This window comes from Erythranthe guttata, chromosome 9 (genome assembly GCF_056151865.1).
Source record: "Erythranthe guttata isolate IM_541 chromosome 9, IM_541, whole genome shotgun sequence".
Lineage (NCBI taxonomy): Eukaryota > Viridiplantae > Streptophyta > Magnoliopsida > Lamiales > Phrymaceae > Erythranthe > Erythranthe guttata.
This window is the reverse complement of record NC_142541.1, coordinates 196,589-208,541: the sequence shown is the minus strand read 5'-3', so window position 1 is coordinate 208,541 and position 11,953 is coordinate 196,589. Positions and strand designations below refer to the sequence as shown.

At 35.3% G+C, this 11,953-nt stretch overlaps 3 protein-coding genes across 4 annotated transcripts; 2 read left to right on the top strand and 1 right to left on the bottom strand.

Moving 5' to 3' along the window:
- Window positions 1–2: 2 nt before the first annotated feature.
- On the top strand, window positions 3–2,918 carry LOC105975013 (coiled coil protein). Of its 2 annotated transcripts, none has more exons than XM_013000178.2 (7): window positions 3–375; window positions 498–624; window positions 771–1,071; window positions 1,200–1,258; window positions 1,853–1,898; window positions 2,191–2,606; window positions 2,715–2,918. In XM_013000178.2, the coding sequence occupies exons 1-7, from the start codon at window positions 77–79 to the stop codon at window positions 2,733–2,735; spliced, it is 1,269 nt and encodes a 422-aa protein (XP_012855632.2). In that variant the 5' UTR covers window positions 3–76; the 3' UTR covers window positions 2,736–2,918. The 2 variants fall into 2 exon arrangements, with proteins under 2 accessions (XP_012855632.2, XP_012855631.2); XM_013000177.2 differs by having other exon boundaries at window positions 1,850–1,898.
- Window positions 2,919–3,035: 117 nt separating this feature from the next.
- LOC105975014 (protein REVEILLE 7) lies at window positions 3,036–6,564 on the top strand. The gene is made up of 4 exons (XM_013000179.2): window positions 3,036–4,516; window positions 5,158–5,269; window positions 5,372–5,844; window positions 5,927–6,564. Exons 1-4 carry the CDS (start codon window positions 4,499–4,501, stop codon window positions 6,413–6,415), a joined length of 1,092 nt encoding a protein of 363 aa, XP_012855633.1. The 5' UTR covers window positions 3,036–4,498; the 3' UTR covers window positions 6,416–6,564.
- A 740-nt stretch (window positions 6,565–7,304) lies between these two features.
- On the bottom strand, window positions 7,305–11,701 carry LOC105974967 (high-affinity nitrate transporter 3.1). The gene is made up of 2 exons (XM_088823308.1): window positions 11,621–11,701; window positions 7,305–8,009 (listed from the first exon to the last, which is right to left on the bottom strand). The coding sequence occupies exons 1-2, from the start codon at window positions 11,699–11,701 to the stop codon at window positions 7,506–7,508; spliced, it is 585 nt and encodes a 194-aa protein (XP_088679434.1). The 3' UTR covers window positions 7,305–7,505.
- Window positions 11,702–11,953: the final 252 nt, after the last annotated feature.

Genomic DNA, 11,953 nt, shown 5'->3' with positions numbered 1-11,953 from the left:
ATTCTATTTGTTGTTCAGCACAAAATTGATTGCAGAGCTACAAATCGGAGCCCTAAATCCACCCCTAAACTGCAGCATGAATCACGAGATCATGAAGAAGAAGAAGAAGAATGACAACGGTGAAGAACAGCAATTCGAATTCTGTGAGGTTTGTAAATTGAACCACAACCAAGGCCGCCGCCACATCTACTTCCCGGCACACAAATCCTCACTCTCCGCCCTCCTCACGCGCCTCCAGTCCAAGCTCTCAACCGCCAAATCCTTCCTCAAAACCCCCATGCTGCTCCCCGCCGAACACGCGCCGCCGCAGAACCGCCTCTGGTGCGTGTTCTGCAATTGCGACGTTATTGAGCTTGATAATACCCCCTTCGCTTGGTCAGTAATTTGAGATTTCTGTCTACTGCAATTATTTTTGCTTGAGTTTTCAATTTAAAAAAAAATATAAAAAAATTTGCCGTTTCTGTAACATGGTTATTGTTGTTTACTGAGGTTTTCAGTGGCAAGGCGATTGAGCATTTGGCGAGTGGTGAGCATTATAAGAGAGTGAAGGGGTTCCTGTGGAAACACGGAGGCGGGACGCACCGTGCTGATTCGTTTCGGGTTGTTGAAGGTGATTTCAAAAAGGTAAGAAATTTGCGTGTCGATTGGCTTTTTTGCTTAGATATATTGGGTATGTTTCAGCTGATTGTTTGTCTACTTGTCTTGAATTCGTACTTCGGATCGCATGTAATGTTGTTACTTAATTTCCCTTTGGCTTTACGTGCTTGCAGTGGGAGAAAAAATGCAAGGCAATGAAGACGGAAGCTGCAAAATCAGAAGCAGTTGGAGTGTCGAATAATATCCACAATGAACTGAATGCTGACTATCTTAATAGTTTTCATGAAAATAATACGAATTCTATTGATTTTAATATTACCAATGGTGTTGTTATGCCTTTACAAAGCTATACGAATGAGAAAGTTCAGGTATCCTGTTCAGTCCCGTATTCCGCCTCAGAGTCTGGTTCTACCTTATACGATATGCGTGGGAGGATGCAGTTGGTAGATGCGCAATGCTTGAAGAATTCCACAGGTATTAATTAATATATTTAATTTATATTATGGTTTAATAGGTTTATTCACGTACATTACGTTCATCGCTCATTTATAGTAGGATTGCAGATTGTATTACTAATCCGTTTGCTTTTATATCTGTATTAGGTTTCGTGGATAATCACCATTCGTCCAGCTCTCATGTTGACTATCTAAGTAATGGATCTGTGAGTTCATGTTTTATTACACTTCTACTCTTCTTTTTTTGCTTATTCGTGTTGGTTAGGTATCTGTTTGTCCCTTTCCTTCTGTGTATATATTGATACTCCTACTTTGCCACATCCAATATGTTGATATTCTAAATGTTCAAAAGGAGCTTTTATAAGCTGAAAAACTTCGAGCAAGAGTTAATGTGAATATCAACATTTATGTTATGAATGAGCTGTTGCCTGTTGCCATGCAGTACAAAATTCTTAGTTAGATACCAACTGTATGCTATCCTTGAGAATCCTTCCATTGGCTCTTTTCCTTTGATGGAAAGCGTCCGATAGAAAAACATGTCTAAAATGCGTAGGCGCTAAAATATCGTCATGCTGCATCTGCTCTTTAAGATTTAAGATCATTTGCGTTGTTTTTTAAACCCTCTCGTATTCATTCAAGTTTTTTTCGGTATTGTACTTGTTGTGCTTATTTCCTGGAATAGTATTTGGATTGGTAGAAGTATGCTTCTTACTCAACATCAGCTCCTTAGATATTTGTAACAGGCATTATTGTTTTATTTCAGAATTTTATCGACTGATATCATTGTGGTTCGTTAGCAGGTACAGCCTGGAGTAAAAGTATTTCATGGAGACAGCAGATCTTTGAGTAATTTGCTTCCTTTTGTCTTTGATATTTTTTGTCTTCATCACCTGCAGATCTCGCATATGTTTGTTGTGTTTTTATTTGAATAATACTAGTATAGACACTAACAAAAACAAGAAGTATAGATACGAAACCTATTCAGCTGAAAAAGTATAATCATATTAGGAAAAGATAAATGCAAATTTGAAACGATAGCTTGTTTGTCAATTCTTCAAGTTACAAATTCGATAAATGCTATTGAATTTTGCATGGTCTTTTGAGGGATCATTTTTCATCTCCGTTCTTTTCCCAACAGATTCGATGAACCTGCAAAAGATTTCCTATTCGTCTAAAGAAGCCATCGGTGGGAATGTGCACACTGGGGCAACTCCACCTTGGTTTAATTCCGCGGAAGAAAATGAGATAATGCAGAAACCAGAGCTGAGTAACTTCGTTAATTCTAAAGCTGGGAAATCCTCAAAATTGAACCCTAAACGTGTTGGAGCTGCTTGGGCAGAGAGAAGAAAGCTCGAGTTGGAGTTGGAAAGGAGAGGGGAGGTTATTACCAAGGATTATGATGCTAATTGGCTTCCTAATTTTGGCGGTGTTTGGCAATCTGGTACGAGGAGAAAATCGAGAAAAGAATTCCAGGTGGAGAATAAAAAATCTCTCGAGTTTGATAGTCAATCAGAAAGTTCTGTGCTGTTACAGCCTTACATCAGCAAACGAATGGTGAGAACTTGCACTCCGTAAGCTGCTTCTCTTTCTGCTTATGTTATTACACAGCTTATTTAAGTTCCAAAATATTACGTTAATAACCTTCCGATTTTTCCACTGCAGCGGAGAGATAATAGTGAATGATAGAAATCACATCAGAAGAAGCTCGACTGAAGTCGTCACTCAATCAGCGTTAGTTAGTCCAAACTCATCGGTATCTTCATGTTAATACCTTTAAATCTGTAAACCATGGTTATCAAGAAATGTAAGTGAAAATTTTGATAATCTCGAAACACCTTTTGCAGTAACATCAGTATTCGTTGGTAATTGTTCCTTGTTTAAAAAAGAAAACCCCAAGATCCGTTATTTACATGTATATACGCGTTCATTGACTATGATTCATGCAAACTTGAAAATTGACAGTTGTTAGGTAATTCGGGTAACAATGAACTACGATAATGAAGGATCGGTGATGTTATATAACATCATTGTATAGGTAGCGTATATCAATTCTGTATAGTTGGTCAAAAATTATTCGTTGAATTTGATATTTTATGTAAGTTTCGATCTCTCAAGCATTACTACATACTAATTTTGTGGTGTACAATTCATGTGCATGCCATTTTGTATGTCCACACATTTGCTTGTAATAATACATGTGGTTATGTGTTATGTACATGTGGATATGTTCGATGCAGGTATAGATCATCATACAGTATCTATTGGAACTCCATTTTTTTTTCTATTAATAAACTTTATCTGAGTTATTGGATCTATGATTGATTATTCGATTAGACCTCGTTTGGGAATGTTAATGAACTAATAAGATTGATTGAGTTGGTTATGCAACTACACGAACGTTGTTCATAATAACGTAATATGCGATATTTACATTAATTTGGCCCCTTAAAATCAAGAACCGTAGTTCGATGGTGGTTAAAATGTAGTTTGTGGCCTGCATCTATCGAACAGCAGAAGAAATGTAATATTTTATTGCACTGTATGAATAATCGTTATGTGGTAGGGTATATATGGATAATATGTCACACACTATGGATAAACAGATATAACGAAATGAAATAAATTATTATACAAAAATAAAAATAATTTATATTTCAGCTTTTATTACAATGATGAACAAGTTGGGTGGGGTCAGAAATCATAGATCTATTTTTAGCCACAAAAAAAGAAAGAAATGAATTAATTGATCAAGAAAATCTATTACCAAGCAAACAGAATCACACTAATATCTCCCTGTAGGGCTCTGTCTTCCACGAAATAAAGTTTAAGAGAGAGAAAGTAACATTAAAGAACAGAACTTCTACAGTCTTCTTTATTCCTTTAGAGAGAGAAAGAGAGAGCACTTGTTGTACAGCTCAGAAAAAGATTGGGAGACATAGCACACAAGGGACACGTGTTGTGGACCCACTTCATCTCTCAGCCACACAAAAGAGAACTCTCTCTCTCTCTCTCTCTCTCTCTCTCACACAGTGTGCCCACCACCAAAGAATCCATTTTTTTTATTTCTTGATAATATATATCTTTGTTGGGAAATTAAATAATACCGGTAATCCTACGTGGCTTCCCTTCTTCCTGTTTTTCCCTCTTTTATTTCATTTTATTTCTCCCCATTTTATACATCTTTTACACTACTCTTCTCTCTCACTCTCTCTCTCTACATTTCTCTCTCTCTCTCTTGATTCTTGAATGATTTCTTTTTTTCTGAGTGATAGCTTTATTGATTCTTATTTTTGGCTTTTCACATGTCTCAAACTGTTTGATGCCAAATGTTAGTGTGAGAGCTGAATAATTGTGAGGATTAAAGATCAAGATCAAATCTTTTTATCTTTCTTGAATTTTATTTTGCATTTCATTTATTTTTCTTGTATCAGTGATTCATTGGAGCTATGGTTGCTGAAGCTAAGGTGTGTATTGTTCATTTTCTTTTGAATAATTTGTACTTTATATCTGCATTTAATTGCTTTTTTTTTTTTTTTTTTTTTTATGGATAAATTATGATCTGCTTAGTTAGTGATCTATGGTGAAATTTATGCTTACAACCTATAGAGACAGATACATGTATCATAGATATATTAACAAAAGAAAGTTTGTTTTTTTCTTGATGGGTTCTGGTTCTTATAGAGCTGATGCTGAATTATATATGCTAAATCAGATTTATCTTGAATTTTGAGTTATACCAAGTTACTACTAGCTCATATGTTGATCTTAGTCCTTTTAGGTCTTGTTTGGTTGGTAATTAAGATAAGTGTTGTTTGGTTGGTACAATATTTTTCGGGCTGGCCCGCAATTATGGAAAATCGAGCTCCTATCTTCGCTTATTTAATAATCATGTATCGAATCTCCCGTTAGCCTAATTATATGATTGGATTCTTGAAAAAATGACTGATCTTATCTTCGGAACCAAACAAGGCCTAAAAGATTTAGCTACTTACTGCAATTGCTGAAATATATGAGTTAATTAATCCAATTCATGAAATTCTCAGTTACGAACTTCATCGTAGACATCCGTGTTAATGTAGAATGTTCTTTTTATTACGTATACTAGGTGAGGAAACCATACACCATCACAAAGCAGAGAGAAAAATGGACAGAGGAAGAACATCAAAAGTTTCTAGAAGCTTTGAAGCTATACGGTCGCGCTTGGCGTCAAATAGAAGGTATAAGGTCGTTCGATTCGACGACAGATAAAAAAAAAAAATTACTACAACGAAAATTTGTTTTTGTCAACAATAATAATGAAAGATTTAATTGACATGCAGAGCATGTTGGCACAAAGACAGCAATCCAAATCCGAAGCCACGCGCAAAAATTCTTCGCTAAGGTCGCTAGGGAATCTTGTTTCGATGCCGAAGGATCTTTAGATCCAATTGAGATTCCTCCTCCCCGGCCTAAGAAGAAACCTTTGCATCCTTATCCTCGTAAACGGGTCCCACATCGAGCGGAAGTTGATGAATGTGAGAATTACTCTCCGACTTCGGTTTTGTCGCCGGATAAATTCGAATCGTCCAATGTTTCTGAGATTCACAAGTCTCGAATTTCACCACCTTCTTCGTGTGCTGATAACGATGCTCTTTCTTCCGCCGACTTATTTTTGGCGGAAAATAAAAATGAAAATGAAAATGAAAATGAAAATGAAAATGTGGCATCAAATATGTCGTGTGAAGACGAAGAGGGTTCTCATTTACCGAAGAAAATATCTTCCGCTTCGGTCCAAGATATCGATTCCGATGTGGTGAGTGAGCAATTAAATCCGATTTGAAAATTCTTGAAAAAAAAAAAATTAATATACTATTATTAATTTTTTTTTTTTGCAGAAGTTCGAATTGTGTACTCAAGAAACGGAATCTTGCACCAGAGAATCCTACACGACGAGTATTAAGCTATTCGGAAAAACAGTTGTGATAAGAGATACTCAAAAGCAGTCTTTAGAAGCTTCCAATAAATTAGATTCGCGAGATGTGTCGGGATTTGTTTACGACAATGCAAATTATTCTCCGATGGAGTACAAACATGATATGCCTTGGTATAGTTGGTACACTAGTCCATTTTATTCCTCGTCAGCCTGCAAGAAAACGGACAAAGAGGATTTTTCCGATTATCCGTTCGAAAAAGCAATAAAAGACGAAGAGCTTAAGACGGAAGGCTCTTTGGTTTCTGATGGAGCCGATTCTAATGGTCTGTTTGGTTATGGGAATAACAAAATCGGAATAGGGTTTGTGCCGTACAAGAGATGTTTGTCCGAGAGGGATGATAAATCGTTCCTACAGGGACGGGATTGTCAACGAGCCCGTGTTTGTTCGTAGCATGCTCGGGTATTATATAATGCTACTGCTTTTTTTTTTTTTTTTTTTTAATTAACTCTGGTATGAGTATATTATGTCGGAAACTTTTCTCGAGTTGCGAATTAATGTAGAGAAATATGTTTCTTAATATATTGACACCTTTTTTTTTTTTAACTTGACAATTTTCGATTCTTGCCATTGTTCTAGTCTGTAGATATTATTGCATATTTGCAGCTTCACAGTGTATTTTCGAACTTTTGTATTATATTTTCTGCTGCAAATGAAATTCGTTTATACTTAGAATTCATAGAGAAAAATGTGTTTCAAACCGGGAACGGTGATTCCAACCGTAAACAAGGATTTTGCGAACTCTAAGTATCACAATTAACACCTTTAACAATGCAATACTTAATAAAATTGTAGATAAGTGATGCTTTATCACACTGATTGCAGAGGAAATCAAATGAATACATCCAATCATATATTTGGATTGTATAGAAAAAATTAGAATATCTAGTATCCGATCTGATTTAATTTTCGAAATTAATTCCGAAAAATTCCATTTTTTTTTTTCTGAAAATACACGTAGAAAATATGTGATAACATATGTAAAAGGGAAAAAAAAAATGAAGTTACTCCAGCTCAATTCATATACGCCTTAATTTTATAGATATTGAGCTCATTAAAATATGATATGCAAATTAATACACATGGGTGCAAGTTGGAATGGTCCGCCAATTCGGATTCGAAAAGTTCGAATTTTGGAACAACTTTTTTCATTTCAACTTCAGAAATTCTGATTTTTTTTTATTGAAATTAGAATTATATTAAAAAAAAAAACAATTTTCGATCCGATTTAATTTCCGAAATTAATTCCTACGCATTCACAAACGTGGCCAAATGAACGAATAAATAAATCAAATACAGTTGCCAAAATTTCCTATCACCACGGAGTACAAAATTTAAACAAAATTAACATAATTAAAGATGTAAACAAACACACATGAACAATAACACTTTTGCTTATAAGTACACACAAAATTAAAAATAAAAATAAAATAAAATAAAATAAAATAAAATGAGAGAAAATTAAACCCTGGATCATCGATCATCACTTAGCTTCAGCAATCTTGGTCTTCCTCCTCTCCAAGAAGAAGAATCCGAACAGAGAAACAACCGAGAAAGCAGAGAAGCAAATCGAAGCTATGTCGAGCGACACGTGTCGTCCCGTGACAGCCTCGACGTCGAACAGGTTCGTCTTCTTGTCGGCGCTCGTTGTCTGTCCGTACGCCACTTCCATGTCAGCAGCGTCGTGCGCGTATGCCCTCACGAAGTACTTTGCGGTTGGGACGTCCCTCTGAACCGTCCAGGTGGCGGTGGCGACGGCGCCGCCGGCGACGTAGGGTTTTGCGACGATCTTGTGGGAGCAGGTTTTGTCCTTTGATAGATCGTCCTTTGTCTTCCTCCAGCCGCGGTCCACTTGGCTGATCGGCGCGTAGCAGAGCTTCACCTTTATCGTCTTGTATGAAGAGTCGGTGCCAGCTGGCACGCTCGGGTCCAGCATCCACGTCACCGTGACGTTGTCCACCCCAGCTTTCAGTACTGCAATTTCAATCTATTAAGTTACCGAAATATTAGATTGCAGTGCATCAGAAACTGCATTTTTGCACAAAACGAGTACAAACTAGAGATTCCACGGAATCTAGAAGATTATGTTGAATTTGAAACCATAAGGGTGGACGTGTAAGAAGATTCATAATTGAGGGTAGTTGTAATTATCCAACATAAGGGTTTTTTTTTTCATAATTTAACCATACCTCAGGAGTGTGGTTGGAATTTACCCTATAATTTAAATATTGGGGAAACTACAGATAAATCCCTAATCCAAAACTCAACACACAGATCAGTCCCTAGGTAGTTTCCCCAAGCAATTCAGTCCCTACTCACGCGCCTAACATGCAGTTCAGTCCCTAATAAAATGTGCAAATACTAAAATACCCTTTACTTTATACTAATTTTACATAACTTATTTCCAACCTCCAACGCGCCGTTTGTGTTACACGCTCTTTGCCCGTTACATTTCAAAGAAGGAAGAAACAACGAAGCACGAAGAATCAACAAAACGCAGAAAAATTATACAACGAAAGGAAAAATAAAAATAAACAAACCCATTTCTCGACAATGGTGAAGCAGGGTAAACAACAAGGTTTGATTTTTTATTTTCTTTCATTTTCTTGGAAACAGACCCATTTGGGTGTTGCTTAAGCTTGCAAAAAGGTTTATTTGTTGTAGAATTGCATGATTTTGAACATATCCTCTCATGGGTATTATGCCTCGACTTTATTCGGTGTTTTCCCTAATCATTAAATCGGTTCCAATATCTGTTTTTCTGTTGTTTGGGTTTGCAAATATCATTTATTTGTTGTCGAATTTCATGATTTTGTAACAGTTTCCTCATGGGTATTATTCTTCGGTGACATTAGCATGTCCCCAAAGGGTTTAACAAGGGTTTCATATAGGATATGGGAAAGAGGCTTATTGTATTTTTCGTACTGGTTCTATAGTATGTGTCATGGACAGTAATGGTATTAATAATGCATTTAGATGGTATTGACACAGGGTACTCGAAGTACTGTCCCGAAAGCATTTAGATGGTATTGACATATGGTACTAGAAGTATAATGTTTGATGCTTCTGTAGTATAAGTCATATGCCATAATAGTATTACTAGTGCCTTTGAATGGTATTACTAGTGACTTTGGATGGTATTGACATATGGTACTAGAAGTATAATGTTTGATGGTCCTGTAGTATAAGTCATATGCCATAATAGTATTACTAGTGCCTTTGAATGGTATTACTAGTAACTTTGGATGGTATTGACATGTGGAACTTTATAGTACGTTGTATTTGTTATAATTGTAGTTTTATGTGTATGTAATTGCAGGAATTGATGTAAAAGAAGATTGCAGTCAATGATCAAAGCGTACCATATTTTTTGATGAATTGAATTGTACCAATTTCATTGACGCTTTAATGATCAATAAGTACGGGAGATGCATAAATTATGTTTTCGATGGTTATTTTAAGGTAGGTGAGAATTATTGTTGCGTTTGGAATACAAGATCCCATAAATATGTTGAATTTCATACATGATACTCATATACTATACAATATATTCATACAAGTCTACAATGCTCAAGTGTAAAACTAATATTTTCTTCAATTGTTACCATAATCGATATTGATCAACTCCCACATTGTCTCCATTCATTCTTAATAGTCTTAAAATGAAGAGTTGTGTCTTAAAATGCGATCATATGGATGCATTGGACCGACAATAATATATAGACTGTAACAATACTATATGAATGGCAAACATATACTTTATCAGTGAACAAATCGTACTATAGTCACGAATCACTTGTACTTCACAAGTGTATTCATTGTACTTACTTGATGAACAAAGCGTACCATATTTTTTGATGAATTGAATTGTACCAATTTCATTGACGCTTTAATGATCAATAAGTACGGGAGATGCATAAATTATGTTTTAGATGGTTATTTTAAGGTAGGTGAGAATTATTGTTGCGTTTGGAATACAAGATCCCATAAATATGTTGAATTTCATACATGATACTCATATACTATACAATATATTCATACAAGTCTACAATGCTCAAGTGTAAAACTAATATTTTCTTCAATTGTTACCATAATCGATATTGATCAACTCCCACATTGTCTCCATTCATTCTTAATAGTCTTAACATGAAGAGTTGTGTCTTAAAATGCGATCATATGGATGCATTGGCCCGACAATAATAAATAGAGTGTAACAATACTATATGAATGACAAACATATACTTTATCAGTGAACAAATCGTACTATAGTCACGAATCACTTGTACTTCACAAGTGTATTCATTGTACTTACTTGATGAACAAAGCGTACCATATTTTTTGATGAATTGAATTGTACCAATTTCATTGACGCTTTAATGATCAATAAGTACTGGAGATGCATAAATTATGTTTTAGATGGTTATTTTAAGGTAGGTGAGAATTATTGTTGCGTTTGGAATACAAGATCCCATAAATATGTTGAATTTCATACATGATACTCATATACTATACAATATATTCATACAAGTCTACAATGCTCAAGTGTAAAACTAATATTTTCTTCAATTGTTACCATAATCGATATTGATCAACTCCCACATTGTCTCCATTCATTCTTAATAGTCTTAAACTGAAGAGTTGTGTCTTAAAATGCGATCATATGGATGCATTGGCCCGACAATAATAAATAGAGTGTAACAATACTATATGAATGACAAACATATACTTTATCAGTGAACAAAGCGTACTATAGTCACGAATCACTTGTACTTCACAAGTGTATTCATTGTACTTACTTGATGAACAAAGCGTACCATATTTTTTGATGAATTGCATTGTACCAATTTCATTGACGCTTTAATGATCAATAAGTACTGGAGATGCATAAATTATGTTTTAGATGGTTATTTTAAGGTAGGTGAGAATTATTGTTGCGTTTGGAATACAAGATCCCATAAATATGTTGAATTTCATACATGTCTACAATGCTCAAGTGTAAAACTAATATTTTCTTCAATTGTTACCATAATCGATATTGATCAACTCCCACATTGTCTCCATTCATTCTTAATAGTCTTAAAATGAAGAGTTGTGTCTTAAAATGCGATCATATGGATGCATTGGACCGACAATAATATATAGACTGTAACAATACTATATAAATGGCAAACATATACTTTATCAGTGAACAAATCGTACTATAGTCACGAATCACTTGTACTTCACATGTGTATTCATTGTACTTAGTTGATGAACAAAGCGTACTATATTCACGAATAACCCAAACTTTACCAGCTTATACATTGTACTTATTTGGTGAACAAAGCGTACTATATTCACGAATAACCCGAACTTTACCAGCTTATACATTGTACTTATTTGGTGGACAAAGCGTACTATATTCACGAATAACCCGAACTTTACCAGCTTATACATTGTACTCTTATGTTCACTAATTAAACAACAGTACATAGGTTTTACATAGCATGTAGACTGCAAATATTACTAGATTCAACACTATCAAACTATGAACTACTCCACCTTCAGAATTGCAATTCTTCACTTCACTTTCTTGATGGACTTGGTTCATCGACGCACTTGTAGCTTCATTTTCTTCACGATTTGAGTTGGAAAAAGTTTGCCCAACTTCAAATGGTTCACACCAATGGGAGTAGCCATGGTGTGGGCAACAGTAAAATAACCTTCCGGGATTCGAAACCATTGTGGGGTGGGTGGGTTTTACAGTGATTTTTTCGTCGGAAAAAGAGGAAATCAGAGGAGAGAAAGAGAGAAAAAATAGAGAAGAAAGAGAGCAGTAGAAACAGAGAAGAAAGAGAAGAAAGAAAGAGAAGATGAAGAGAGAGAAAAAGAAGAGAGAGAAAAGGGTGAGAGTGAAAAAGAAGAGAGAGAATATAATAAAATATATAAAAT